General features: G+C 44.4%; 1 protein-coding gene, 1 long non-coding RNA gene and 1 other non-coding gene across 12 annotated transcripts in view; 1 reads left to right on the top strand and 2 right to left on the bottom strand.

Moving 5' to 3' along the window:
* Positions 1–2,963: 2,963 nt before the first annotated feature.
* LOC102154441 lies at positions 2,964–27,681 on the bottom strand. Its single transcript, XR_005375794.1, has 4 exons — positions 27,600–27,681; positions 8,693–8,813; positions 7,419–7,636; positions 2,964–3,046 (listed from the first exon to the last, which is right to left on the bottom strand). It is a non-coding gene; the product is annotated as an uncharacterized LOC102154441 (long non-coding RNA).
* On the bottom strand, positions 12,588–12,691 carry LOC119865088. The gene has a single exon (XR_005375950.1). It is a non-coding gene; the product is annotated as a U6 spliceosomal RNA (small nuclear RNA).
* The window catches only part of PLEKHA7 (pleckstrin homology domain containing A7), a 219,696-nt gene continuing 219,505 nt past the window's right edge, over positions 27,516–27,706 (top strand). For all 10 annotated transcript variants that reach the window (XM_038569162.1, XM_038569160.1, XM_038569159.1 and 7 more), the window contains exon 1: positions 27,516–27,651. In XM_038569162.1, coding sequence (XP_038425090.1) covers positions 27,569–27,651 — 83 coding nt within the window. In that variant the 5' untranslated portion in view covers positions 27,516–27,568. The remainder of the gene's footprint in view (positions 27,652–27,706) is intronic.

Here is a 27,706-nt window from a genome sequence, read left to right as displayed (position 1 = left end):
ACTGGATCTCACATGGAACTCCCCTGCACAGGAGTGCGCTGAGGGGGAAGGACGTGGAAGAGGAGGAGCTTGGAAAAGTCGGGAGCATGCAATTTCTGCAAGAGTCTGTGCGCTGGGGTCCTGGTAGTCAGGGCGCCTGAGGGCAAGCCCAGCTGGAGGTTATCAAAGGGGAGAGGCTGCCGTGGGGCTGCTGGATTGCCTCCGTGGTGTCCGTGTGGAGATGTGCTGAGACTGGTATGCCCTCCCTACTGGGGGAACTTGGGATGGAGACACCATCTAGGGCTGGAGGTGTGGGGGCAGTCTGTGTCATCCAGGAGATCCTGCTCTGCTGGCATTTCCTCTTCCAGTTTCAACTGATCTGAGGTCCTCTCAGCATGAGCCATCACATTGGCCCTCACACTCCAACAGCATGGCTTTAGGTTCAAAGATGGGGCCAAGACTGGTCTAAGGAAGACTGATAGGTACACTTCGAAGGTCACTAGAACAGAACCCCTCCCCGTTGCCCTAGATCTCTCCAGCTAACCTGTTGCAGTGCCTGAAATCCATCGCTGGAGAAGCACATACATTTCCTGGAGGGCCCGGCACATTATTCGAGAGCTTACTATAATACAGTTATTAACAAGTTCACCAAGATTTCAGAGGGTTTGGTTTTGTAAATTGTCAAACCCTACTCTTTTTTTTTTTTTTTAAGATTTTATTTATTTATTCATGAGAGACGCACAGAGAGAGGCAGAGACACAGGCAGAGGGAGAAGCAGGCTCCTCACAGGGAGCCCAATGCAGGACTCAATCCCTGGACCCAGGATCGCACCCTGAGCCGAAGGCAAAAGCTCAACCGCTGAGCCATCCAGGCGTCCCAACCCTACTCTTAAGTAAAGTGTCATCATTTATACAAATCATCCCTAAGCACTAACTAGTTTGAACTCAGGATCAGGGAATTATGGGTTAGAAACCCTTTGCCTCCATAATCTCACTGGAGCTTTACAGCAACCTCGTGCTGCAGAAATTATTCAAATTCTCTTTGCCTCAGTGTCCTCCTGTAAACTGGATGTAAAATCCCTTGTCCAAGGTCACATGACCCATATGAGGCCACAGAGACCGAGTATTAGATTTAGAAACGGGGCTTATTTCTTCCTACTTTCTCAAAGCAGTCTGGGGTGTGACACTCTCTACGTAGTGGAAGGGCAGTTCTCTGACCTTTGCAAGCGGGGTGAAGAACGGGTGGGGGCTAGAGAGGGAGTCATAGTCCCCATGGGTGGGTGGGTGAAGGCATCCAGAATCTGTGGCAGGAGGTCACTGAGGAAGTCGAACTGGGATTTTGGGTTGTGGTCTATTAGCCATTCAGGTGGTGAGACATTGGTCCTACTACCTCGGGGTGAAGAGCCTGGGATGGAGAATTTGAATTACTCCCTCAGGATGGACCCCCGACCCGTCAGTGCCTAAGCCCTGTTTCTCCAACCCCGCACTGCTTCCCAGTGGTGGCCAAGTCTCACTGCCTGGTTGAGTCTTACCTGGAAAAGGAGGTTGACCAGGCAGGCATGCTAAGTTCTGGAAGCAGCTAAAACTATTCCAGTCTCCAACACCTCCAAAAGCTAGGCCCTGGGGCAGGGAGGATGAGTGTTTCCAGTCCTAATGGAATCACTTTTTCCTACATCCTAGCAGATTTATTTCTGCCCTCGTGCCTCCTTTCCAAGATTGGAAAATCAGGTGTATTGGGAGTCATCTTCTGGGCTCTGCCCAACCTGCCCATTTCTTCATTCAGCAACGTTCTCTAAATGCCTACGATGGTCCTGGCCCCCTCCTCCCCTCTCTTATCTGTCTGTCCATCCATCCATCCATTTATCCATTCATCCATCCAGTCAACAAATATATATTGAACTATGTGTCAGGTGCTGTTTTAGGGCTCGTGATACAAGAGTGAGCAAAACCAGACATGGTCCCTATCCTCATGGAGCCCGCGGGGTTTGGGAAGAGAGAGATATTCAAATAATCACTATACAACTGTAGATGGCATCTGTAACAAGTACTACAAAGGAGACTGCCTGGTGCTACAGGAGCCTCCAAGGTTGGGTGGGTGAATGGCACTAGGTAGGCCATGAAGGCTTCTCTGAGGAGGTGACACTTGAGGCCTTATCTGCAGGAAGGAGGAGCGAAGGAGGAGGGGGTGTGGGCATTGCTGGCGCAGGAATATAAAGGCCTTCTGGCAGAAGGGAGCACAGTAAGCGTTGGGGGAGGCCGAGTGGGGCCAACAGGAGGGAGGGAGGCAGGCCCTTGTAGGCATTTTGAAAGATCTGCCTTTGCTTCAAAGCAACAGGGATAGAGGGTTTTCATCGGAGGGAGTGACGTGATCAGCTTTGCATTTTGAAAATGCTCTGTCAGCTTGCTGTGTGAAGGATGGAAGTGGGTGGATAGAAGGGCCTAGTGAATTTGTAAGAGCAGACCAGTAAGGAGGCCAGAGTCCAAAGGAGAGTTGACTGTAAGCTGGGACTAGGGGTTAGGGTAGAGATGGAGAAGAGTTGAAAAGTAAGAGAAACATCTAGAAAGTAAATTTGACAAGACTTGGGATTGGGTTGGTTATGGAGAAGGAGAGAGAGAGAGAGATAGGAAAGGTGACTGCCAGGTCTGGGACATGGGCAAGAGGAGGGATGGCGGTCCATTCCTGCAGGTGGGGGACACTGAGGACGGGGCAGGCAGGGGCAGCACGTTATGAGTGCAGTGTTGGAGATGCTGGGTTTGAACCGTCTTTAAGATATCCACACAGAAGGGTGCCTGCGTGGCTCAGTCAGTGTGGCTTGGGTCATGATCCTGGAGTCCCAGGATCGCGCCCTGTGAGTCTGCTTCCCCTCTCCCTCTGCTCCTCCCCCTGCTTGTGCTCTCTTGCTTGCTCACTCTCTCAAGTAAATAATAAAATCTTAAAAAAAAAAAAAAAAAAAGATATCCACACAGAGATGCCAAATAATAACCACCACTTACCGGGCACTTACATGTGTTAGGCACGAGGTGGAGAGTATCAGCGCCACCGCTGTCGACAAGGACACGCTAAGGCTCTGAAAGGTAAAGTAGGTGGGAAGGTGACATACAGATCGGAAGCTCGGAAGCAAGCTCTGGGCCTGAGAGTAGGGTCCTCAGGGAGGAGTGGAAATGAAGCCATGGTCAGCCCCCGGAGAGGAGTCCAGCTTCTTCCCCCTCTTACCTCCACCCCACCGCCAGCTGGGCCCCCCTCACGCACTGGGCAGTAAATGGGGTGCCTGGACCTACCCCGCGTGTGGCCAACGGTGTCAAAGGCGGCCGCAGTGAGGCCTCCTGCCCACTTGTCTCCTCGGAACCTTACTTTCTCCAGTCAGGGCATCCCCAGCAATCCGGCAGGCCTGTGGCCTGGTAACTAATAGGGCTCCGAGCCCTGAGGCGCCAGCACCTGTGCGGTGGGCGCGGGGAGGGCCTTGTTGCTGGACACTGCGTGGGCCTGAGCCTGCTGCTGCCTCCCTGGAGCGCTGCGCGGGGGTGAACCAGGCATCGGGCAGTACTAGGCCTGGGGCACCCGGGGGGCTTCCTCGGTGACTGCCCCCAGTCACCCCAGCCACTGATCTCCCCAGCCGAGGCCCAGACATTTAGAGCGGGGCCATTCCTGCCATGCCCTCTGACTTCTTGACCCACAGAATCCCGAGCAAAATAAAATAGTTGTTTTGAGGCACAGAACATTGGGATCCCGTGTTTCACGGCAAAAGGAACCGGACAGCTTCCTGGAGGGGCGCGGGCTGAGCGTCCCCGGCCTCCTGGCTGCGGGGGACAGGGCAGTGGCTTCTCTCCACCTGCCGTGACTTCCCGTTCTCGCCTCCTCTCACCGACGGGAATTACACGTGGACGTGTGTGTCTGTCTGTCCTGTCCACTGGCGGGGAGCCCCTGTGGGGAGAGGAGGGCACGGCTGTCCCCGTCGCCACATAGCCCAGGCTCAGAGCCCGGCAAGAGGAGAACCAGAAAATGCTTGCTGGTCCATGCATGCTGCACGCCTGCACGCTGCCTGACGCTATTCCCCCGGGGGCACCCCCACTTCTTCCGGGCTCACAGGGGCGCTGGGCGGGAGCTCTTGCTGGCTGCCTCACAAAGATGTATGATTGGCCTGAAAGCACTTTTGCTGAAAGCATTCTCATAATACAACAGTTTGACCGAAACACTGGTTTGATTGAAAATAAATATTCCCATTTGCTCAGGTTATTTTTTTTCCCTATAGTGTCAGCTATTTTCATGCTTCACAGGGCAATTTTTAGCCAAGAGTTTTTTAAGCATTTTTGTCCATTTTCAGAATTTTTCAGAGTTTTCCCTCCTAACTATTCGTAATTTGCTTTAGCCTACTTTTCTGCTTTTTAGTATTTGTAGTGATTGAAAGTTGGAACAGCTTAAGAGTCTAATGGATGTGGGGTCCTGCTTGGGACCACTGACTTAGAGTCTCAGAGGAGGAAAACCAGATGGGGCACTTCATTGGGGTACTCATTTTTTTGTGTGTGATACATTGCAGCTTCAAGAAGGAAGGGGCTTCCCAGGGTCACGCAGTGAGGGGACAGTGAGGACCAGCATCCAGTGTCCTGGCTCCTGGCCTAGTACCCCTTCCCCTCTGTTCCTGCTCCAGGTAGGAGAAGAAATGGTCTCGAGGTGAAATTAAATCTTTCTTATGTCTCTATTTTCTGATGTTTCTGAAGGAATATAAATTGCCTTTGGACAAAAAGAAAAAAGAGTAAAAGAAAGAATAAAAAAATTCTATTACAGGGGATCCCTGGGTGGCTCAGTGGTTTAGCACCCGCCTTTGGCCCAGGGTGTGATCCTGGAGTCCCGGGATTGGGTCCCACATTGGGCTCCGTGCATGGAGCCTGCTTCTCCCTCTACCTGTGTCTCTGCCTCTCTCTCGTGTGTGTCTCTCATGAATGAATGGAGAAAATCTTTAAAAAAATTCTATTACAGACATTTCGACCTGAGTACCCTCACCCCCTCCACTGCACTGTGTATAGACAGGGTAGGAAGGCTGCCCGCCCACACAGCTTTGCCTCTTTTAAGACAGTGGCCTTTAGGGACATTCTGGCTTAGACTTATGATCACACAGGTCCCGGCTTTGAGCCACAGGGTCCAGGAAAAGCCAGTATATTCTGGGGGCACATATCCCTGGACCTACCCACCCAAGACGGAGGAGATGCCAAGTGGGGGGCGGTAGGCCCTGCAGAAGGCCACAAGCCCCAGGAAGTGCCACCAGAGGGCAGCAGGAAGCTGGCCCGAATCTCTTAGGAGTGTGGGGGGCCGCGGGCTCCTGGGAGGAGCATTTTGGTCAGGTTCAGAGGGAAGGGAGTGGAAAAGCTAGGTTTGTGTTTGGGGATGGCCCGTGTAAGCTTGGGGAGACAGGAATTAAGAAGTCAAAATTGCCAGAGGTGAGGATGGGAACTAAAAGCTCTGGGCGGGCTGGGAGGGGCTGTGTCTGTTTTCTGGAAGCAGCTATATCCTTTTTTCTTTTTTTTTTTTTTTTAATATTTTATTTATTTATTCATGAGAGACACAGAGAGAAAGGCAGAGACACAGGCAGAGAGAGAAGCAGGCTCCATGCAGGGAGCCCGATGTGGGACTCGATCCCAGGACCCCAGGATCATGCCCTGGGCCAAAGGCAGACGCTCAACCGCTGAGCCACCCAGGCGTCCCTGGAAGCAGCTATATTCTTAGAACAGTGCCTGGAATACAATATATATTAAATTAGTGTTTGGTAATTGAATGTACAAATGGAGATACTGCTGGGCGGGGCAAGGTGGGGAAGAGAGGGATGGCGGGTGTTTGAGTGGAAGACAAAACACAAAGAAATTTTACCTGTTTGTTGGGCAACATGCCAATAATCTCTTTAAATTCATGATCCCTCTTTTCTTTCTTTTTTTAAAATATTTTATTTATTTGTTCATGAGAGACACAGAGAGAGAGAGAGAGAGAGAGAGAGAGAGGCAGAGACACAGGCAGAGGGAGAAGCAGGCTCCATGCAGGGAGCCCCATGTGGGACTTGATCCCAGATCCTGCGATCACGTCCTGGGCCGAAGGCAAGCACTCAACCGCTGAGCCACCCGGGCGTCCCATGGTCCCTTTTTTCAAGTTAGCTTTTAAATTGAAAAATAGTACATTCTTATGATTAAAAAATATGTAACAGGAATGCCTTGGGTGGCTCAGTTGGTTAGGCGTCTGCTTTTGGCTCAGGTCATGATCCTGGCTGGGGGGGTGTCCTGAGATTGAGCCCCATGTGGGGTTCCCTGCTCAGTGGGGAGCCTGCTTATCCCTCTGTCTCCCCTCACCCTGCCCCCCTCACGTGCTTTCTCTCCCTCTTAGATAAATAAATAAATAAATAAAATATATATTTTTAGATTTTATTTATTTATTCATGAGAGACACACAGAGAGAGAGAGAGAGAGACAGAGAGAGAGGCAGAGACACAGGCAGAGGGAGAAGCAGGCTCCATGCAGGGAGCCCGACGTGGGACTCGATGCGGGGTCTCCAGGATCACACCCTGGGCTGAAGGCAGTGCTAAACCTCTGAGCCACCCGGACTGCCCAATAAATAAAATCTTTAAATAAATAAAATAAAAAATAGGAAACAAAAATTTAAAAATAAATCTCCCAGGACACCTGGGTGGCTCAGTGGCTGATCATCTGCCTTTGGTTCAGGGCATGATTCCGAGATCCAGGATCAAGTAGCACATCGGGCTCCTTACAGGGAGCCTGCTTGTCCCTCTGCCTGTGTCTCTGCCTCTCTGTGTCTCTCATGAATAAATAAATAAAATCTCTAAATCAATCAATCAATCAATCAATCAATCAATCAATCCTCCCTCTCAAGCCAGCCCCTCAGGCTTTCTCAGAGGCTGACAATGTTTATTGCATATCTTTGTAGAAATTTCATATGCATGTCCTTTGTGGGTCCCCTGCTCCCTGCCTCATCTCTCTGAACCTCCAGGCTGAGATCAGAGTGGCATTTCTCCAAGTGCATCCTGGAACCACCTACAACAGAATCACCTGGTGGAGATATCACATATTAAAATGCAGATTTTGAGGCTTCACATGGATCACCATAATCAGGGTCAGGAATCCCTGATTTTAACAAACTACTCTGGGCATTCTTTTTTTTTTCTTTTTTCTCAGTATATATATATATATATATATATATATATATATATATATATATATATATATATATTAGTAATCTCTACACCCAACATGGGGCTCAAACTCAAAACCCTGAGATCAAGATCATGAACTGGATGCTCTTCCGACTGAGCCCGCCAGACATCCCCTTGGGCATTTCCGAAACCCGCTAACCTTTGAGAAGCACTGACCTGACTCACACCATCACTACATGGGGGGAGGGTCCAAAGAGTTCTGGGGCAAATCTAGGTTCTACTATGCCCTCACCTTGTGACCTTGATCTTGGAAACAGACCTTGGAAGCAGGCCTGTCTCAGGCTGCTGTGACAAAGTACCTCAGGCTGGGCAGCTTAAATAATAGAAATGTATTCCCTCGCAGTCTGGAGGCTAGAAGCCCAAGATCCAGGTGCCAGCAGGGTAAGGCCTCTCCTCCTGGTTTGCAGATGTCTGTGTTCTCCAAGAGTTTTCACAATCTTTCCTCTGTGCCTGTGAAAAGGTAGAGAGAGGGAGATGACGGGGGAGGAATGGGGAGGGGGTCAGTGCTCTGGTCTCTCTTCTTCTTCTTCTTTTTTTTAATTTTATTTACTTATTTGAGAGAGAAAGAGAGCAGGGGTGGGGGGGGTGACAGAGGAAGAAGCAGACTACTGAGATGCAGGGCTCCATGTGGGGCTGGATTTGGGGGTCTATCCCAGGGGCCCTGGATCATGACCTGAGCCAAAGGCAGACACTTAATAGACTGAGCCACCTCTCTTCCTTTTCTTATAAGGACATCAGTCCTAATAGATTAGGGCTCCACCCTTATGACCTCATATGATCTTAATTACTTTTTTAAAGGCCCTATTTCTAAATAATCACATTAGGGATTATGGTTTCAATGTATGAATTTTGTGGGTACTTAATTCCATAATATCTTTTTCATGTCCTCCCCCCAATTTAATGTCTTCTGCCTCAAGGCATGTCTCTTCCACTTATTCAGGTTTTATAAACTTTGTAGTAACCACTATTTTAATAACCACAACATTTAAATAATAAAACCACCATTTTAATAATATATTTAATTATATGCATATAATTATATATTGAACTTTCACACATTGAATTTTTACATTTCTCATAAACTTATTGCTAGTTTAATATTTAATGTTTTTTTGCTTTTTTACCCCCACATTTTTATTTGTTAAACGTTCTAATCTATAAAACAGTTGTAAGATATGCAATGAATATCGATAGTCCTAGATTCACCAGTTGTTAACCTTTTGCCATATTTCCTTTATCTTTCTCTATGTATCTCTATTTTTTTTGTCCTGAACCGTTCTCTCTCTTCAAGCTCCTGTGATGCTCCCCTAGCTGCTCCAGAGCACCTCTGGGCTTTTGACATTTAAAGGACCTACTTCTTGCATATACTGAGAATGCTTCAGAGGAGGGACCATGGTGTGTGTTCCACTGAAGCTCTAGGATTTTGTAGTATCTATTGCCAATGGATGTTCAATAAATAAGAGAAGTGGGGCACCCAAGGTCACACAGCTTAGTGAGGGCCCACACCTGGATTTACATGCAGGTTCAACAGGCCCAAAGTCCATCCTCTTCCATCATGCCATACTGTCTCCTTGATAGTAAAGCAGACTTTTCACAGGAGAATAATGCATTATTGGTTACCTGGAAGCTGAAAATATGGGGGCACATATTTGATCGACTGAATCGCATTTTGATCTATCCTTTTTTTTTTTAAGATTTTATTTATTTATTTGACGGAGAGAGAGAGCACAAGCAGGGGGAGTGACACACAGAGGGAGAGGGAGATGCAGACTCCCCGCTGAGCAGGGAGCCTGATGTGGGGCTTGATCCCAGGACCCTTGAATCATGACCTGAGCCAAAGGCAGATGCTTAACCACATGAGCCACTCAGGCGCCCCTGATTCATCTTTGAGCATAAACTACTTTGCATTTAAGTTGCTGGCTCAGTGCCATGCACATCAGCAGGAATAGCTACCATGAACTGAAGTCCTTCACTATGGCTGATCAAGGGAAAGCGCCTCCGGATGAAGCTCCTTTTATCATAGGTGGTAGTGATTTGTCCTGAGACAAATTGGTTGGAAAGGGAGGGCCTTGGACAGGTGTGGAAACGTGCGTTCTGGTCTAGGCTGTGTTATGTAACTAGTCACACAATCTGTGGCAGCCCACTTGCCCTCTGTGGCCTTCAGTGTCTTCATCTAAAAAATGAGGATAAAAACTTGCCTTGCCCATCTCCTAGAATTGCTGTGATCAGAGAAGGGAGAAAGCATATAAACCTTTGTGGGTTTTGTTTTGTTAAGATTTTATTTATTTATTCATGAGAGACACACAGAGAGATGAAAAGACACAGGCAGAGGGAGAAGCAGGCTCCCTGCAGTAAACCTGAGGCGGGACTCGATCCAAGGACCCTGGGATCACACCCTGAGCAGAAGCTCAACCACTGAGCCACCCAGGCGTCCCAAACTTTTGTGCTTAAAATCCATTATATAGGGACGCCTGGGTGGCTCAGTGGCTGAGGGTCGGCCTTCGGCTCAGGGCATGATCCTGGTCCCCAAATCGAGTTCCACATTGGGCTCCCTGCGAGGAGCCTGCTTCTCCCTCTGCCTGTCTCTGCCTCTCTCTGTGTCTCTCATGAATAAATAAATACAATCTTTAAAAAAAAAAAAAAAAAGAATCCATCATATACTCCATCCAATCAGAATCAGCTCAAATATTAGTAATTGTGCTCGGAGAATCATGTAAAACTTAAAAAGAAAAGGAATCAGGGATTCCTGGGTGGCGCAGTGGTTTGGCGCCTGCCTTTGGCCCAGGGCGCGATCCTGGAGACCCGGGATCGAATCCCACGTCGGGCTCCCGGTGCATGGAGCCTGCTTCTCCCTCTGCCTGTGTCTCTGCCTCTCTCTCTCTCTCTCTCTCTCTCTCTGTGTTACTATCATAAATAAAGAAAAAAAATATTTAAAAAAAAAGAGAAAAGGAATCAATTATTTTGTTTTTATTAACTGAAAATTTTGCTAGGATCAGGCCATAGGCTGGGAAAAATTCATGTCTTGTTTTCATCAATCACAGGAGATATCTACCCAGAATGGAACTGGCACCACATCTGAGCTCTCAGATTCAAATGCTACTTCTTACCCTGTTGAGTACTTTTCCTTAATTGTACAAAATGATATATGTGAAAAAGAATTCTTTAATGCTTGATAGATTGAGGTCAATAATGGTAGTTATTAACCTCAGGAGCACATTAGAATTACCGAGGGAGATTTAAGATCACACCAATGCATTTCTTGGGGTAGGGCCCAGGCTTTTTTCTTTTCCTTTATTTTCTAGATTGATTGATTGATTGATTGATTGATTGATGAGAGAGAGAGAGAGAGAGAAACCATGAGCAGGAGGGGCAGAGGGAGAGGGGATCTCAGACTACACTGAGCACAGAGCCTGACATGGGGCTCCATCCCAGGACCCTGAGATCATGACCTGTGCTGAAAGCAAGAGTCTGATGCTTAACCAACTGTGCCACCCAGATGCCCTTGGGCTTTTTTCTTTTTAAAGCAACTTGGTAATTTTAATGGGCATAAGGTCTATAGGTACATGAAAGTATGAAATGAAAAAGCTGTAACAGTGCTAATTGATATATAATGTGAACCACAAAGGTGAGCAAATATATGTAACAAAATTTTGTAGTAACCACTATTTTGATAATATATTTGACAAAACTCAATGGCTCAGCAGTTGAGCGTCTGCCTTCAGCTCAGGGCATGATCCTGGAATCTGGGATGGAGTCCCACATCGGGCTCCCTGTGAGAAGCCTGCTTCTCCTTCTGCCTCTCTCTCTGTGTCTCTCAAGAATAAATAAAATCTTAAAAAAACCCCAATACATCCAAAATATTATTTCAACATATAATTAGTACAATTATGAATGAGATATTTTATATGTTTTATAGTAAATCTTCAAAATCTGTTGTATATTTTATACTTAGAACATATATCAATTCAGATAATGCAGTCTAGCCATAGTTCATGGGGCCAATGGCTATTGTTTAGGGTAGTGCAGAGCTGGAATATATAACATAAATATTTTTGCTTATAATTCATTGGATGATGCAGTTGCAAGAATTTCTAAATCTTACCAAGACCCTTAGATGCATGCATTGCTTTCCTTGTTTTTTTTTTTCATTTACAGGCTCAAATTTGAAATAAAGTTGTTATAACATTCACTACCTCTCAGTAAAGCTGTTCAGTTTTTATTATATAGGTTTTATACATACCCATTTTGCATATATTGTTTCATTAAGATTATTCCTTACTTGTTTGTATATTTGCTACTATTATAAGGGAGAAGAGTTCAGTAACTGATTATTGAGCTATTGATTTGTGATATTATCTTGGTCCCAGACTCCCTTATTAATTTTAAGCATTTGGGGTTGTTTTCCACATTTAAAGTATCATGCCATATTATCTGCAAATAAATTAAAATGTTTTATGTCTTTCCCAATACTTAAATGTCTTATTTCTGTTTCAGGTCTTATCGTATTGGCAAAAATTTCTAAAACAGCATTAAATAATAGAATTGCTATAGGTATGCTTGTTTTCCTTTTAATGTTTTCTTATTTTAATGAAAATGTCTTTAAATGTTTCATCGTTAAAGAATGTTTCTTTTTCTTTTTTTCTTAAAGATTTTATTTATTTACTTGAGAAAGAGAATCTGGGAGCACAAGCAGCGGAGAGGGGCAGAGGAGGAGGAGAAGCAAATTCCTCACTGAGGGAGGAGCTCCTGAGATCATGACCTGAGCTGCAGGCAGATGCTTAACAGACTAAGCCACCCAGGGGCGCCCCTGTTGAAGAATGTTTCTATCTGTCTGAGAGAGATGCTCTCAAAAGAAACATTTGGTTACCTGTAATTTTCTACTTCTTTTTAAAAGCTTTTTATTTTGAGATAAATATAGATTCGCAGAATTTTGTAAAGACAGTAGAGAGGTGTCTGTTTACTCTCTACCCAATTCCCCAATGGTTATATCTTATATAATTGCAGGACAATAGCAAAACAGAAAATTGATGTTAGTACAATGTATACTTCTATAGTCATTTTATCCATTTGTGTAGCCACCTCTGCAATCGAGATACAGAACTGTTTGATCACTACAAAGACCTCCCGCATGCCATTCCTTTATGGTCACATCTTTTCTCGCCCCACCACCATCCTTAACCCCTGGCAACCACTAATCAGTTCATCATCCCTATAATTTTTCTTTTAAATTTTGAGAATGTATGGTATCCAAATAATATGTAAATATTTCAAATTGGCTTTTTGAGCATAATGCTTAGAGGTCTATTTAAGTTGTTATAGCAATAGTTTGTTCCTTTTTATTACCAAGAAGTATTCCATGGTACAGATGTACCACAGTTTTATGGATTTTTTTGTTTTGTTTTTTAATACAGAACACTTTAGGAATTTGCATGTCATCCTTGTGCAGGGATCATGCTCATCTCTTTATTGTTGCAATTTTAGTATATGTGCTGTTAAAATGAGCACTGTACCACGGGTTTATTTTTTTTTATTATTTTTTATTTTTATGATACTCACACACACAGAGAGAGAGAGAGAGAGAGAGAGGCAGAGACACAGGCAGAGGGAGAAGCAGGCTCCATGCACCGGGAGCCCGACGTGGGACCCGATCCCGGGTCTCCAGGATCGCGCCCTGGGCCAAAGGCAGGCGCTAAACCGCTGCGCCACCCAGGGATCCCCTGTACCACGGTTTTTTAAACCATTCACCTATTATAGGACATTTTGCTTATTTCCATTTTTTTTTCTATTACAAAAAGCTACTGTGACCAATCATGAGAAAGTATTTATGTGAGCATAGGTTTCATTTCTCTGAGATAAATGTCCAGGAGTAGGATTGCTTGGTCATATGGTAAGTGAATATTTATTTTTTAAATAAACTGCCACAACTATTTCCCAGGATGGCTATAAGATTTCACATCCCCACTAGCAAAGTATGAGAGATATAGTTTCCCTGCATATTCACCAGCATTTGATATTGTCACGATTTTTTATTTTAGATTCATTTTTAAAAAGATTTTATATATTTATTCATGAGAGACAGAGAGAGAGAGAGAGAGAGAGGCAGAGACACAGGCAGAGGGAGAAGCAGGCTCCACACAGGGAGCCTGATGTGGGACTTGATCCCGGGGCTCCAAGATCAGGCCCTGGGCTGAAGGCCACACTAAACCACTGGGCCACTGGGGCTGCCTTTAACTTTGGATTCTAACATAATTTTAAAAATTAGGATGGTTTCATCAAATACATCTTTGGCATTTATTGAGATAATTTCATGGTATCCCTTACTGGCTCTCTTGATGAATTGCATTAATTAATTAATTAATTTAAAAAAGATTTTATTTATTTATTTCAGAGATAGAGCCCAAGCATGAGCAGGGGAAGGGCAGAAGGAGTGGGAGAAGCTGAGCAGGGAGCCCAGTGTGGGGCTGGATCCCAGCACCCCAGGATCACAACCTGATCCAAGGGCTGATGCTTAATCAACTGAGCCATTCAGGGACCCCGATGAATTGCATTATTTTATCCTTAAGTATACATATATTTCGGGATGCCTGGGTGGCTTAGTGATTGAGCATCTGCCTTTGGCTGAGGGAGTGATCCTGGAGTCCCGGGATCGAGTCCCGCATCAGGTTCCCCACAGGGAGCCTGCTTCTCCCTCTGCCTATATCTCTGTCGTTCTCTCTGTGTCTTTCATGAATAAATAAATAAAATCTTTAAAAAAAGTATACATATATATTTTTTTCTTCAATGCTACATTTTACTTTTTGGGGGGAGAGGACAGGAGAGGGGGGAAATGGTCTCACGGGAATCTCCCAGGTGTATGAGATTGGTAATAGAAAGATGGCCAGGCAGATTGGATGGAAGGCCTCCAAGATTCTTTCTTCTGATTTCTATACTCTAATTAAAAATGATATGACATATATGTAAGTGTCTAAAACATGGTATTCAGTAAATGTCTGTTGCCTTTCCTAGCAGGGTTCTCCACAGGTTGTACCTAGGCATCATCGTCCTTCTCCTTTTCAAGAATGAAGCTCACCTGGAAAACTAGAGCATTAAAAGTACAGTAGTTTGGATGATGCATTTGGCTAGCTGGCTCAGTGCAGGGTCTCCCTGTCTCCCTGTCCTCCCCACTCCACTCCGCCAGGAATGGGCTGGAGTAGTTGCCCAAAGCTCCCTAGGCAGCTTTCCCTGGCAGATTCCAAGTGTAGGGCTGTGGGCTGCAATTCTCAGGGCACAATCCTCTCCTTTTGGTGCTGATACTTGTTCAGAGAGACGCAGACATGTGTGCTGATATTGCAGGCTGCCTTCAGGATCTCAACAGCCCTGCTGTGTTCAATCTCTTGGAAACCCACATCATTCACACCTAGGGTTTGGTCTCTATCCTGGAGTCCTGTTCAACGTGAGTCGGAGTTGGGAATCACCTTGGAAATGAAGATACCTTGCTGTTAAATCCCAGCTAAGCTCCACGGGGCTACTTTAGTGTGATGACTGGGGGCAGAAACTGGGTTGACTCATTGGTGTAGTCTTCGTGGCTCCTCTCCTGAGGAGCATCCGTGCCTGGGGATTCTCACAGGCTGGTAGGAAAACTGCCAGGTAGTCATCATAAAGAATCTGGCTGTCCATCTCCAAGGCCATGCAGCAGGCCTCAGACACCTCAGGCTCTGCTCACTGCCAATTCTACATATATGTTTTATTTTTTTATTATTTTTTAAAAATATTGTATTTACTTATTCATTAAATTCACACAGAGGGCAGCCCGGTGGCTCAGCAGTTTAGCGCCGCCTTCAGCCCAGGGTGTGGTCCTGGAGTCCCCGGATCAAGTCCCCTATCAGGCTCCCTGCATGGAGCCTGCTTCTCCCTCTACCTGTGTCTCTGCCTCTCTCTCTCTCTCTCTCTGTGTGTGTGTCTCTCATGAATAAATAAATAAGTAAATAAATCTAAAAAAGAGAGAGAGAGAGAGAGAGAGAGAGAGGCAGAGACATAGGCAGAGGGAGAACCAGGCCCCATGCAAGGAGCCTGATGTGGGACTCGATCCTGGGACTCTGGGATCATGACCTGAGCCAAAGGCAGACGCTCAACCACTGAGCCCCCCAGGTGTCCCAAATTCTACATATATGTTTTAAATAGTAAAAATGTCAAACAGTACAAAAAGGAACACAAGGAAAAGTAAATCACTTCCTATCATTATCATGAAACAATCACTTTACCTGTCTCTTGTGTTCTCATCAAGGGACTATATATATTTATGTTTTTATTTATTTATATATTAGTTTCATTGAGATAAAATCGACATATAGTATTGCATGAGTTTAACAAGTACAGTGTGTTGATTTGATACTTAAATATTGTGAAGTGATTACCACAGTAGCATTAGCTAACACCTTCATCACCTCACATAATTACTTGTGTGTGTGTGTGTGTGTGTGTGTGTGTGTGTGTGTGTGTGTGGTGAGAACATTTAAGATCTAGTCTCTTAGCAATTTTCAAGTATATAATACAGTTTTGTTACCTGTAATCACCATGCTGTATATTAGATCCCCAGAACTTAAAACCAGATGTTTGTACACTTAGAAAACATCTCCCCATATCTGCTACCCTCTGGCATCCACCGTTCTATTCTCTGTTTCTAGGAGTTTAGCTATGAATTTAGATTCTGCATATAAGTGACATCACACAGTATTTATTTTCCTCTGACTTATTTCAGCATAATGCTCTCAAGGTCTATCCATGTTGTCACAAGTGGCAGAATTTCCTTCTTCAGCATAGCTGAATAATATTCCTCTATATATACATTAGAGTATAGATATATATGTATATTCTATATATTGTATTTATTCTATCTATCTATCTAATCTATCATCTATCTAATCTATCAATCTTCTCATATACAAATGCCTATATCTATATCTATCTATCTATCTATCTATCTATATGTCTCACGACTTTTTTACCCAGTCATCTGTTGACAAATACTTAGGTTGTTTCCATATCTACGGTAAATAATGCTGCAGTGAACGTGGGAGTGCAGATAGCTCTTTCCTTTGTTATAATTTCCTTTGGACATATACCCAGAAGTGGGATTGCTGGATAATATGGCAGTTCTATTTTTAATTTTTAAAAAAGTTATTTGAGAGAGAGAGTACAAATGGTGGGGGAGGATGGGCAGAGGGAGAGGAAGAGAGTCCCAAACAGATTCCCCACTGAGCACAGAGCCCAACATGGGGTTCAATCTCACGGTCCCAAGATCAGGACTTGAGTTGAAACCAGGAGTTGGATGCCTAACCGAATGCACCATCTAGGTGTCCCTATTTTTAATTTTTTGTGGAAATACTCTACTACTTTCCATAGAAAGGCTGTAGAAATTTACATTCCCCCCCACAGTGTACAGGGTTTCCCTTTTCTCCACATCCTTGCTAATACTGATTAGTTCTTGTCTTTTTGATGACAGTCATTCTGTGTGTGAGGTGATATTTCATGGTGGGTTTGATTTGCATTTTCCTCATGATTAGTGATGTTGAGCATCTTTTTATGTATCTGTTGGCTATTTGTAGAAAAATATCTATTCAGGTCTTTATATATACACACACATATATAATATTCAGGTCTGCTCATTTTTTATTGGATTGTTTTTGGCTATTGACTTGTATGAGTTCCTTATATAGTTGGGATATTAACTGTTTATCAGATATATGACTTAAAAATATTTTCCTTCCATTCTGTAGATTGCCTTTTCATTTTGTTGATTGCTTCTTTTGCTGTGTAGAAGCTTTTAGGTTGATGTAGTCCCACATACTTATTTTTGCTTCTGATGCTTATCCATTTGGTAGCCTTTCTGAAATATCATTGTCAAGACCAATGTCAAGGAGCTTTTTCTCTATGTTCTTTTATCAGAGTTTAGTGGTTTGGGGATTTAAGTCTTTAATCCATTTTAAGTTAATTTTTGTGAGTGGCGTAAAATAGGCATCCAATTTCCTTTTTTCTGGATGTGATTATCCAGTTTCCCAACATCATTCATTGAATAAACTATCCTTTCCCCATTGAATATTCTTGGCTTGGGACCACTGGGTGGCTCAATGGTTGAGCGTCTGCCTTTGGTTCAGGATGTGATCCCGGGGTCTTGGGATTGAGTCCCCCATCAGGCTCCCTGTGGGGACTCTGCTTCTCCCTCTGCCTATGTCTCTGCCTCTGTGTGTCTCTCATGAATAAATAAAATATTTTTAAAAGATTTATTTATTTATTTATTCATGAGAGAGAGAGAGAGAGAGAGAGAGAGAGAGGCAGAGACACAGGCAGAGGGAGAAGCAGGCTCCATGCAGGGAGCCTGACGTGGGACTCAATCCCGGGACTCCAGGATTGCGCCCTGGGCCAAAGGCAGGCGCTAAACCGCTGAGCCACCCAGGGATCCCCTTTAAAAAATATTCTTGGCTTATTTTGTCAAATATTAGTTGGCCACATATGTGAGGTTGATTTCTGGGCACTCTATTCTGTTGCATTGGTCTATTTTTATGCAAGTACCCTAATGTTTTGATGAATATAGCTTTGTAGTATAGCTTACAATCTGGGACTCTGCCAGCTTTGTTCTTTTTTCTCAAGATTGCTTTGGCTATTCAGAGTCTTTTGTGGTCTTATATGAATTTTAGGATTGTTTTTACAGTTTCTGTGAAAAATGCCATTGGAACTTCAGTAGGGATTGTACTGAATCTCTAGATGGCCTAGGGTTGTATGGACATTTTAATGACATTAATTCTGATCCATAAACATGGGATATCTTTCCATTTATTTGTGTCTTCTTCAACTTATTTCATTGAAGCCTTATAATTTTCAATGCACAGATCTTTCATCTCCTTGGTATTTCATTGCTTTTGATGCTACTGGAAAATGGAGTTGTTTTCTTTGTTTCTTTAGCAGATATTTTGTTGTTATTTTATAGAAATGCAACTGATTTTGTATGTTGATTTTGTATCCTGTAACTGTACTGATTTTATTGATTAGTTCTAATAGGTTTTCTTTGTGGAATCTTTAGGATTTTCTTTTTTTAAAAGGTTTTATTTATTCATTCATGAGAAACACACACACACACACACACACACACACAGAGGCAGAGACACAGGCAGAGGGAGAAGCAGGCTCCATGCAGGGAGTCCAACGTGGGACTCGATCCCGGGTCTCCAGGATCACGCCCTGGGCTGAAGGCGGCACTAAACCACTGAGCCACCAGGGCTGCCCTCTTTAGGATTTTCTATGTATAAGACATGTCATCTGCAAAAAAAGAAAATTTTACTTCTTCTTTCCCAATTTGGATGTCTTTTATTTCTTTTTCTTGCCTAGTTGCTCTGGCTAGGACTTCCAGTATTTTATTGAATAGGAGTGGTGAGAGTGCCTACCACTTGTGGGAACCCTTGTCTTGTTTTTGATCTTAGAGGAAAAGCTTTCAACCTTTCACAGTAAAGTATGGTTGTAGCCATAAGTTTGTTGTATATGGTATTTATTTTTTTTTTAAGATTTTATTTATTCGCAAGAGACACAATGAGAGAGAGGCAGAGACACAGGCAGAGGGAGGAGAAGCAGGCTCCATGCGGAGAGCCCCACACAGGACTCGATTCCAGGACTCCAGGATCACACCCTGAGCCAAAGGCAGACGCTCAACCACTGAGCCACCCAGACATCCCATATATGGTCTTTATAATGTGGAGGTATATTCCTGCCGTTCCCAGTTGTTGAGAGTCTTTAATCATGAAAGATGTACTTTGTCAAATGATTTTTATCTTTTGAGATATGGTGTTTATTGTTTTTTCCGTGTCCATTTTATAATTGAGGGAAAATAAAAGTACGCACACACCACATACACACAGAAAATAAGAATTTTCATGTTACGCAAAGATAAATGCTTTGTCAAGATTTTGGTATAGGACTTTCAGTCTTTCCCCCAATATTTCCAGACCTCACCTAGGATCCAACAACTAAGGTCTCCAGAACCTTACTCTCGGACTATGGGTGACATTCCTTCTGTTTCTTTACTACCTATGTCTTTCTATTTTTTAAAAAGATTTTATTTAAGCCATCTCTACACCCAACATGAGGCTTGGACTCAAAATCCCAAGATCATGAGTCACATGTTCCACTGACTGAGCCAGCCAGGTGACCCTTTTAATTTAAAAACATTTTTTAAAAAAATTTGAGTGTAGTTGACACACAAACTTACATTGGTTTCAAACATATAAAATAGTGATTCAATAAGTGTATACATTATGCTATGCTCACCATAAGTGCTATGCTCACCACATGTGTAGCTATCATTTGTCACCATACAATGCTATTAAAATATCTTTGGGTCACCTTAAATATCTTTAGGTGCCACCTAAAGTATCTTTGGGTGGCACAGTTGGTTAAGTGTCTGACTCTTGGTTTTGGCTCAGGTGGAGATCTCAGGGTTGTGGGATCAAGCCCCATGTCAGGCTCTGCAGAGTCTGCCTGAGACTCTCTTTCCCTTTCCCCTTGTCCCTTCCACTCTGCTCTCTCTTAAATGAACAAACAAACAAACAAACAAACATCTTTGACTGTATTCCCTATGCTGTGACTTTTATTCCCATAACTGGAAGCTAGATCTCCCACTCCCCGTAACCCATTTGCACATCCTCCCATCACCCTCCCCTCTGCCAACCATCAGTTTGTTTGCTGTATTTATAGTTCTGATTCTGCTTTTTGTTTATTCATTTGTTTTGCTTTTTAGATTCCACAAACAAGTGAAATTATATGGTATCTGTCTTTCTCAGCCTGATTTATTTCACTTACAATACCCCCTAGGTCCATCCATGTTGTTGCAAATGGCGTGACCTCATCCCTTTTATGGCTGTGTAATATTCCATGCTATGTGTGTCTGTAATCTCTTCAATGTTTATCTTTTATTCTTTTTATTTATATATACAAATAAATATATATAACATATATATTTATCTTTCATTCTATTAATGTGGCATATCACATTTATTGATTTGCATATATTGAGCCACCCTTGTATCCCATAGATAAATCCCACTCAATCATGATATATGATCCTGAATTAGGCTTGCTAATATTTTGCTGAGAAATTTTGCATTTATATTCACCAGGCTATTGGCCTGTGGCTTTCTTATAGTGTTCTTATCTGGCTTTGGTACCAGGGTAATGCTGGCATCTTAAAATGAATTTGGGAGTATTCTCTTCTATCAATCTTTTTTTTTTTCTTTTTGAAGAGTTTGACAAGGACTGGTGTTAACTCTTCTTTAAAAGTTTAGTAGAGGGGGGATCCCTGGGTGGCGCAGTGGTTTGGCGCCTGCCTTTGGCCCAGGGCGCGATCCTGGAGACCCGGGATGGAATCCCACATCGGACTCCCGGTGCATGGAGCCTGCTTCTCCCTCTGCCTGTGTCTCTGCCTCTCTCTCTCTCTCTCTGTGACTATCATAAATAAATAAACATTTATAAAAAAATAAAAACAAAAGTTTAGTAGAGGGATGCCTTGGTGGCTCAGTGGTTGAGCATCTGCCTTCAGCCCAGGGAGTGATCCTGGAGTCCTCGGATCCAGTCCCACATCAGGGTCTCTGCATGGAGCCTGCTTCTCCCTCTGCCTCTCTCTCACTCTTTCTGTCTCTCATGAATTAACAAATAAAAATAAAAATAAATAAAAGTTTAGTAGAGGGGCAGCCCAGGTGGTTCAGCGGTTTAGTGCCATCTTCAGCCGAGGGCATGATCCTGGAGATCCGGGATCAAGTCCCATGTCAGGCTCCCTGCATGGAGTCTGCTTCTCCCTCTGCCTGTGTCTGTGCTTCTGTCTCTGTGTCTCTCATGAATAAATAAATAAAATCTTTAAAAGTTTAGTAGAATTCACCATCATGGAAACCTTCTGGTCCTAGGCCTTTCATAGTTGGGAGATTTTTGATTACTGATTCAATCTTATTACTTGCTATTAGTCTATTCAGATTTTCTATTTCTTCATGCTTAAGTCTTGGTAGATTGTATGTTTCTAGGAATTTATCATTTCTTCTGGATTATCCAATTTGTTGCCATATAGTTCATAATAGTCTCTTAAGATTTATTGTTTTGTAGAGTTGTAGTGTCCTCTTTTTCATTTCTAAATTTGAGCCTTTTTTACCTTAGTCTAGGTAAAGATTTGTCAATTTTGTTTATCTTTTCAAAAAAGTAGCTCTTAGTTTCAATGATCTTTTTTTTATTGTTTTTTTTTTTTTGGCCTTTATTTCATTTATTTCTGCTTTGATCTTTGTTATTTCCTTCCTCTGCTAAATTTGAACTTAGTTTGCTATTTTGATTTGTTTTTTGACCCATATTTGTTCAGGAGTATATTATCTATTTATTAAAAAATTTTTTTTAATTGAATAAAGTCTATCCCCAGCATGGGGCTCAGACTCATGACCTGGAGATCAAGAGCTACATGCTCTACTAACAGCCAGCCTGGTGCTCCAGGAGTTTTTGTTTTGTTTTAAGATTTATTTATTTGAGAGAGAGAGAGAGAGAGAGAGAGAGAGAGAGAAGGGAAGGGCAGATGGGGAAGGAAAGAGAGAATCTCAAGCAGACTCCCCACTGGTGTGGGGCTCAATCTCATGACCTTGAGATCATGACCATAGCTGAAATCGACCTTTAACTGACTGAGCCACCTAGGCACATCAGGAGTATTTTATTTAATTTCCATATATTTACTAATTTTTCAGCTTTTCTCCTCTTATTGATTTCTAGTTTCACATCATTGGGGTCAGAAAAGATACTTGATATGATTTGAATCTTCTTAAATTTGCTACAACCTGTTTTGTGACTTACCACATGATCTCTTCTGGAGAAGGATCTGTGTGCACTTGACATGAATGTGTGTTCTGCTGCTGTTAGATGGAATGTTCTATAAATATTAGGTCCATTTGGTCTAAAGTATCATTCAAGCTCATAGTTTCATTATTGATTTCCTGTCTGGGTTATCTATCCATTGTTCAAAGCGTGGTATTGAAGTTCCCTGCTATTATTATATTGTCTATTTCTCCCTTCGGATCTGTATTTGCTTAATATACTGAGGTGGTCTAATGTTGGGTGCATATATATTTATAATTATTTTCTTGATAAATTGCCCCTTTATCATTATATAATGATCTTCTTTGTCTCTTGTTGCTGTTTTGGGTTTAAGATCTATTCTACCCCTGTTCTCTTTCAGTTTCCACCTACACGGAATTATCTTTCTCCAATCCTTCACTGTGAGCCTACGTGTGTCCTTACAGCTGAAATAAGTTTCTTGTAGGCACCATATAGTTGGGTCTTGTTTTTTTATTTTAATTTTTAAAATTAAAAAAACTGTAATTTATTTTTAAAAGATTTTATTTATTCATGAGACACACACACACACACACACAGAGGAAGAGACACAGGCAGAGGGAGAAGCAGGCTCCATGCAGGGAGCCCAACGTGGGACTCAATCCCGGGGCTCCAGGATCATGCCCTGAGCCAAAGGCAGATGCTCAATCATTGATCCACCCAGGCATCCCAAATTTTTTGAAAAGATTTTATTTATTCATGAGATATACATAGAAAAAGGCAGAGACATAGGCAGAGGGAGAATCAGGTTCCCTGCGGGGAGCCTGATGTGGGACTTGATCCTGGATCCCTGGGATCATGCTCTGAGTTGAAGGCAGATGCTCAACCACTGAGCCACCCAGGGCACCCCTATTTAATTTATTTTTTAAAAAGATTTAATTCTCAAAAAAATAAAATAAAAAATAAAAAAAGATTATTTATTTTAGAGAGAGTGAGGGGAGGAGCAGAGGGAGAGAATCTTTAGGCAGACTTCCTGCTGAGCATGGAGCTGGACTTGGGGCTTGATCTCACAACCCATGAGATCACGACCTGAGCCAAAACCAAGAGTCAGATGCTCAACTACTGAGTCATTCAGGCACCCAGGGATCACACCCTGAGCCGAAGGCAGATGCTCAACCACTGAGCCACCCAGGTGTCCCCCATTATTTCTTTAAATAAGCTTTCTTCCCCCTTCTCTCTCTGGAACTGCATAATTCATAAATTATTTCTTTTGATGTTATGCCATAATTTCATGTAGGTTGTCTTCACTCTTTTTTTGTTCTCCTCTGACTGGATAATTTCAAAGTTCCTATCTTTTTTGTTTTCTTTAAAGATTTAATTTATTTATTTATGAGAAACACTGAGAGAGGGAGGCAGAGACACAGGCCGAGGAAGAAGCCGACTCCTCGTGGGGAGCCCAATGCAGGACTTGACCAGGGGACCAGGGGATCACGCCTTGAGCCAAAGGCAAATGCTCAACTGTTGAGTCACCCAGGCATCCCTCAAAGTTCCTATCTTCTAACTCACAGATTCTTTCTTCTTGATCCATCCTGATGTTGATATATTTTTTAAAGATTTATTTATTTGAGAGAGAGGTGGGGGAGGGCAGAGGGAGAGGGAGAGAGAGTCCCAAGCAGACTGTGCTGAGCAGAGAGCTCAACACTTGACCCAGAGATTATGACCTGGGTGGAAACTAAGAGTCTGTGGCTTAATTGACTGTGCCACTCAGGCACCCCCTGTGGATGGTTTCTTTTCTCTCTTTCTCTTTTTTTAAGATTTTATTAATTTATTCATGAGAGACAGAGAAAGAGAGAGACATAGGCAGAGGGAGAAGCAGGCTTCCCACAGGGAGCCCGATGCTGGACTCGATCCCAGGACCCCGGGATCACACACTGGGCTGAAGGCAGACGCTCAACTGCTGAGCCACCCAGACATCCATGTTGATGGTTTCTATTTCATTCATTGTATCTTCAGCTCCAGAATTTTTTTTTTTATGATTTCTACCTGTTAAACTCATTTTGTTCATGTATTGTTTTCCTGATTTCATTGAATTATCTGTGTTTTCCTTTAGTTCAATGAGTTTCCTTAAAACAGGTATTTCAAATTATCTATTGAGTAAATTGTAGGTCTCCATATTGAGGTTGATTACTGAAAGATTATTGTGATCTCAAGTTTTGTATTGCTGTTTCTGTGTTTGAAATGGCAGTGACCTCCTCTAGTCTTTAGTAACTGCCATCTTTTTTTTTTAAAGATTTTATTTATTTATTCATGAGAGACAGAGAGAGAGAGAGAGGCAGAGACACAGGCAGAGGGAGAAGCAGGCTCCACGCAGGGAGCCCGATGTGGGACTCGATCCCAGATCCCAGGATCATGCCCTGAGCCAAAGGCAGGCACTCAAATGCTGAGCCACCCAGGTGTCCCAGTAGCTGCCTTCTTCAATGCACCTAAACTTGTGTTTTTCCTCCAGCTCCGTGCTGGAACTTCTTCATTCGAAACCGGGACTTCTGCAAAGACTCTCTCATCGGTAAGTGATTATCCAAGACAGTGCTTTCCAGGGGCTCCTGGACCATGGCTGAGAGGGGTTGGGGTTGGTTCATGGGCCACTGCAGGGTCCACAGTGGGACCAAGGTATGTATGCCTATTGCCCAATGCAACATGTAGGTGAGACTCTGCCTAGGTCCCTTGACATATGGTGCTGGATTCCACGTCCTCCAGAAAAGTACTTTTGTCCATACATGGATGCCAAATTATTGTTGTTGGGGGTGGGTGGGGACACAAACAGGGGTATCTTATTCAGCCATGATGCTCCCTATACATTTTTAAAAAAAATATTTCATTTATTTATTCATGAGGCGGAGACATAGAGAGAGAAGTAGGCTCCATGCAGGGAGCCTGATACGGGACTTGATCCCGGGACTTCAGGATCATGTTCTGGGCCGAAGGCAGACACTCAACTGCTGAGCCACCCAGGCATCCCTGCTCCCTATGCATTGATAGTAGTATACCAGGGCAGCCTGAGTGGCTCAGGGAGAAGCAGGCTCTATGTAGGGAGCCCGACGTGGGACTCGATCCTGGGACTCTAGGATCACACCCCGGGCTGAAGGCGGCGCTAAACCACTGAGCCACCAGGGCTGCCCAGCTCATTGTTTCTAACAGTAGCATAGCCTCCCATTGTAGGAGTATGACATAATATAATTAACCTTTTCTTTTCTATTTAATTGAAGCATAATTGACACATGACATTATATTAGTTTCAGGCGTACAACATAATGACATATATTATGTCAATTTGTGTTTTTCCTCCATATAATGACATATCATTATATGATAATCACAATATATTAATTTTAGGTGTACAACAATATATACAAATGATATTGCAAAATATCACAATAAGTCTAGTTAACATCCATCACCATACAAACCTATTCTTTTTTGATAGATATTTAGGTTGTGTGGAATCCTTTATTAACTATTGACTGTGCTGCAGCGAATACACTGGTACACAGGTCTTTGTGTCTCTGTGTGAGCACCAATGTAAGATAAATTTCTAGTAGTGGAATAGGTAGGTCAACAAGTATATGCATTTAAGTTGTAATAGCTGTTGCCAAATTACCTTCAAAGAGGCAACCATTTTATAATCCCACCAACAAAGAATGTCTTTCTCTACAATGCACATTTTTTTTTGCCAATATGATATCTAAGAACTAGTATCTTAACCTTAACTTTAATCTGCATTTCTCCTATTAGGAGGTGGTTGAGTATCCTTTCATTTGTTTAGAATCCACTGGTATTACTTTTCTATGAACTATGTTCATATCCTTTGCCATTTCATTATTTTAAATTAATATTAAGAATAAAAACACAACTTTCTCATTGTCATTTGCTGAAGAACCTCCTCAAAGGCAGGAGGCCCCCTCAAACAAGTATTCAGTGGTCAAGTGGTCAGTGGTCTCCACAATCACACCAACTCCCCCTTTTTTTTTTTTTAACTCGTAACAGTCTCCTTCCCCAACACCACTGTCTTCTCAAGGATGGGCACCTTTATGATCTCTTCAACATCCCATACCCTTCTCATGAGCCTGTGTTTGCTCTCCCATCCTTTCCCTCTGGGGTGCTCTCTTCTCATTCAAACCTGACCATTCTTTCTGGGCACAACTGGTTTCCACCTGCCTGGGGTGCTTTTCTGAATAACAGTGCCTAGGCTACCTAGAGTCTCCTGGGAGCCTCTCCCCACCAACTGCAGCCTATACCTCTGGAAGGTTGGGCTTGACATCTCCCAGAGTCTAGCTTCCCCTCTGTCCGCGCTCAGCATACAGGGGTGCCAGTGTGGAGTGTGTCTTAGGCACTTTTTCAACATTTATTGAACGTGTACACGAGTCAGGCACTGCTCTAAGCACCGGGAATGTGGCAGTATATGAGACAGAACTAGGTCCCTCCTCTCCGCCCTCTGACATTTTAGCCTGTTGCTGGTAGCTCAGCCTACAACATAGACAATAAGCACACACACGCACAAGGATGCCAACTAAGTGTATACACGTAATGGAATAGACAGTGGAGGGAGGAGGGAAGAGGTCCCCTTTGGATCAAAGGGGTCAGGGGAGGGATCCCCCAGGAGCTGAGATTCCAGCATAGGCCTGACTGTGAGAAGGCTCCAGCCATGTAAAGAACTTTCCAGAGGCCCCAGAGAGGCCCAGTCTGGCGCTTCTGCTCTTCTAAAGATAGAGGAGATGCAGCCGGTCCACAGCGTCTGTCACTTGACAGGAACTAAAGGCAGACAGAAGCCTAGGATCCCAGCAACTTCGGGGCTGTGTGTGTGTGTGTGGGGGGGGGGGGGGGGGAGGACCCTGCACCCTCCTTCTTCGTCTCCCAGCTGCAAACCTGGGGAAATAAAATCTCGCTTGGCCGGTATTCATGGGCCACCTGCCGGGGGCCAGGGGCCAGTTAAGCACTTTCCAGCTTTGTGACTTCACATACTCTACACGACAATCCCTCGTGATACTTACTATAAACTTTATTTTACAGCGGAAGGAAAAAAACAAAAAACAACCACCGAGGCTGCCCAATATGGATGCAACCTGTTCCGATCTGCGCGGGCCAGAAAGCGGAGTTCGGTTTCCTGGAGGCGGGAGGTCCGCGGTGGGGGTCGGGTGTGTGTGGGTTCGGGGCGCACCTGCTCCCCGGAGTTTGCCCGCCGCGCCCCGGCAGCGGCCCTGGGCCCCGCCCGGGTCTCGGCGGGGCCTCCGGGCAAGGGGCGCGCGGCGGGGCGGGGGCGGGGACGGGGACGGGGACCGGGACGGGGACAAAGGCCGCGGCCGCCGCGCTCGGGTCGGGCCGAGTCCCGCGGCCGTGCAGGCGCTCGGGGCTCCCGGGACCAAGCCGCGCGCCGCGATGGAGCGCCCCGGGGCGCCGCGGGGGCCCGCGCAGGCCGAGCCCGCCGCCCCGCCCCCTCCCCCCCCGCCCCCGCCCCCGCCCCCTCCCCCTCTCCCGGCGGCGGCGGCGGCGGCTCCGCGCTCGGCGAACATGGCGGCGGCGGTCGGGCGGGACACTTTACCTGAGCACTGGTCCTACGGCGTGTGCCGGGACGGCCGCGTCTTCTTCATCGAGTGCGGCGCGGGGGCGCGGGCGGGGGCGCGGGCGGGGGCGGGGGCGCGGCGGGGG

The sequence above is a fragment of the Canis lupus genome, chromosome 21 (assembly GCF_011100685.1).
Source record: "Canis lupus familiaris isolate Mischka breed German Shepherd chromosome 21, alternate assembly UU_Cfam_GSD_1.0, whole genome shotgun sequence".
Lineage (NCBI taxonomy): Eukaryota > Metazoa > Chordata > Mammalia > Carnivora > Canidae > Canis > Canis lupus.
Note: the sequence above shows the minus strand (reverse complement) of the source record. Positions and strands in the feature narration are given on the sequence as shown.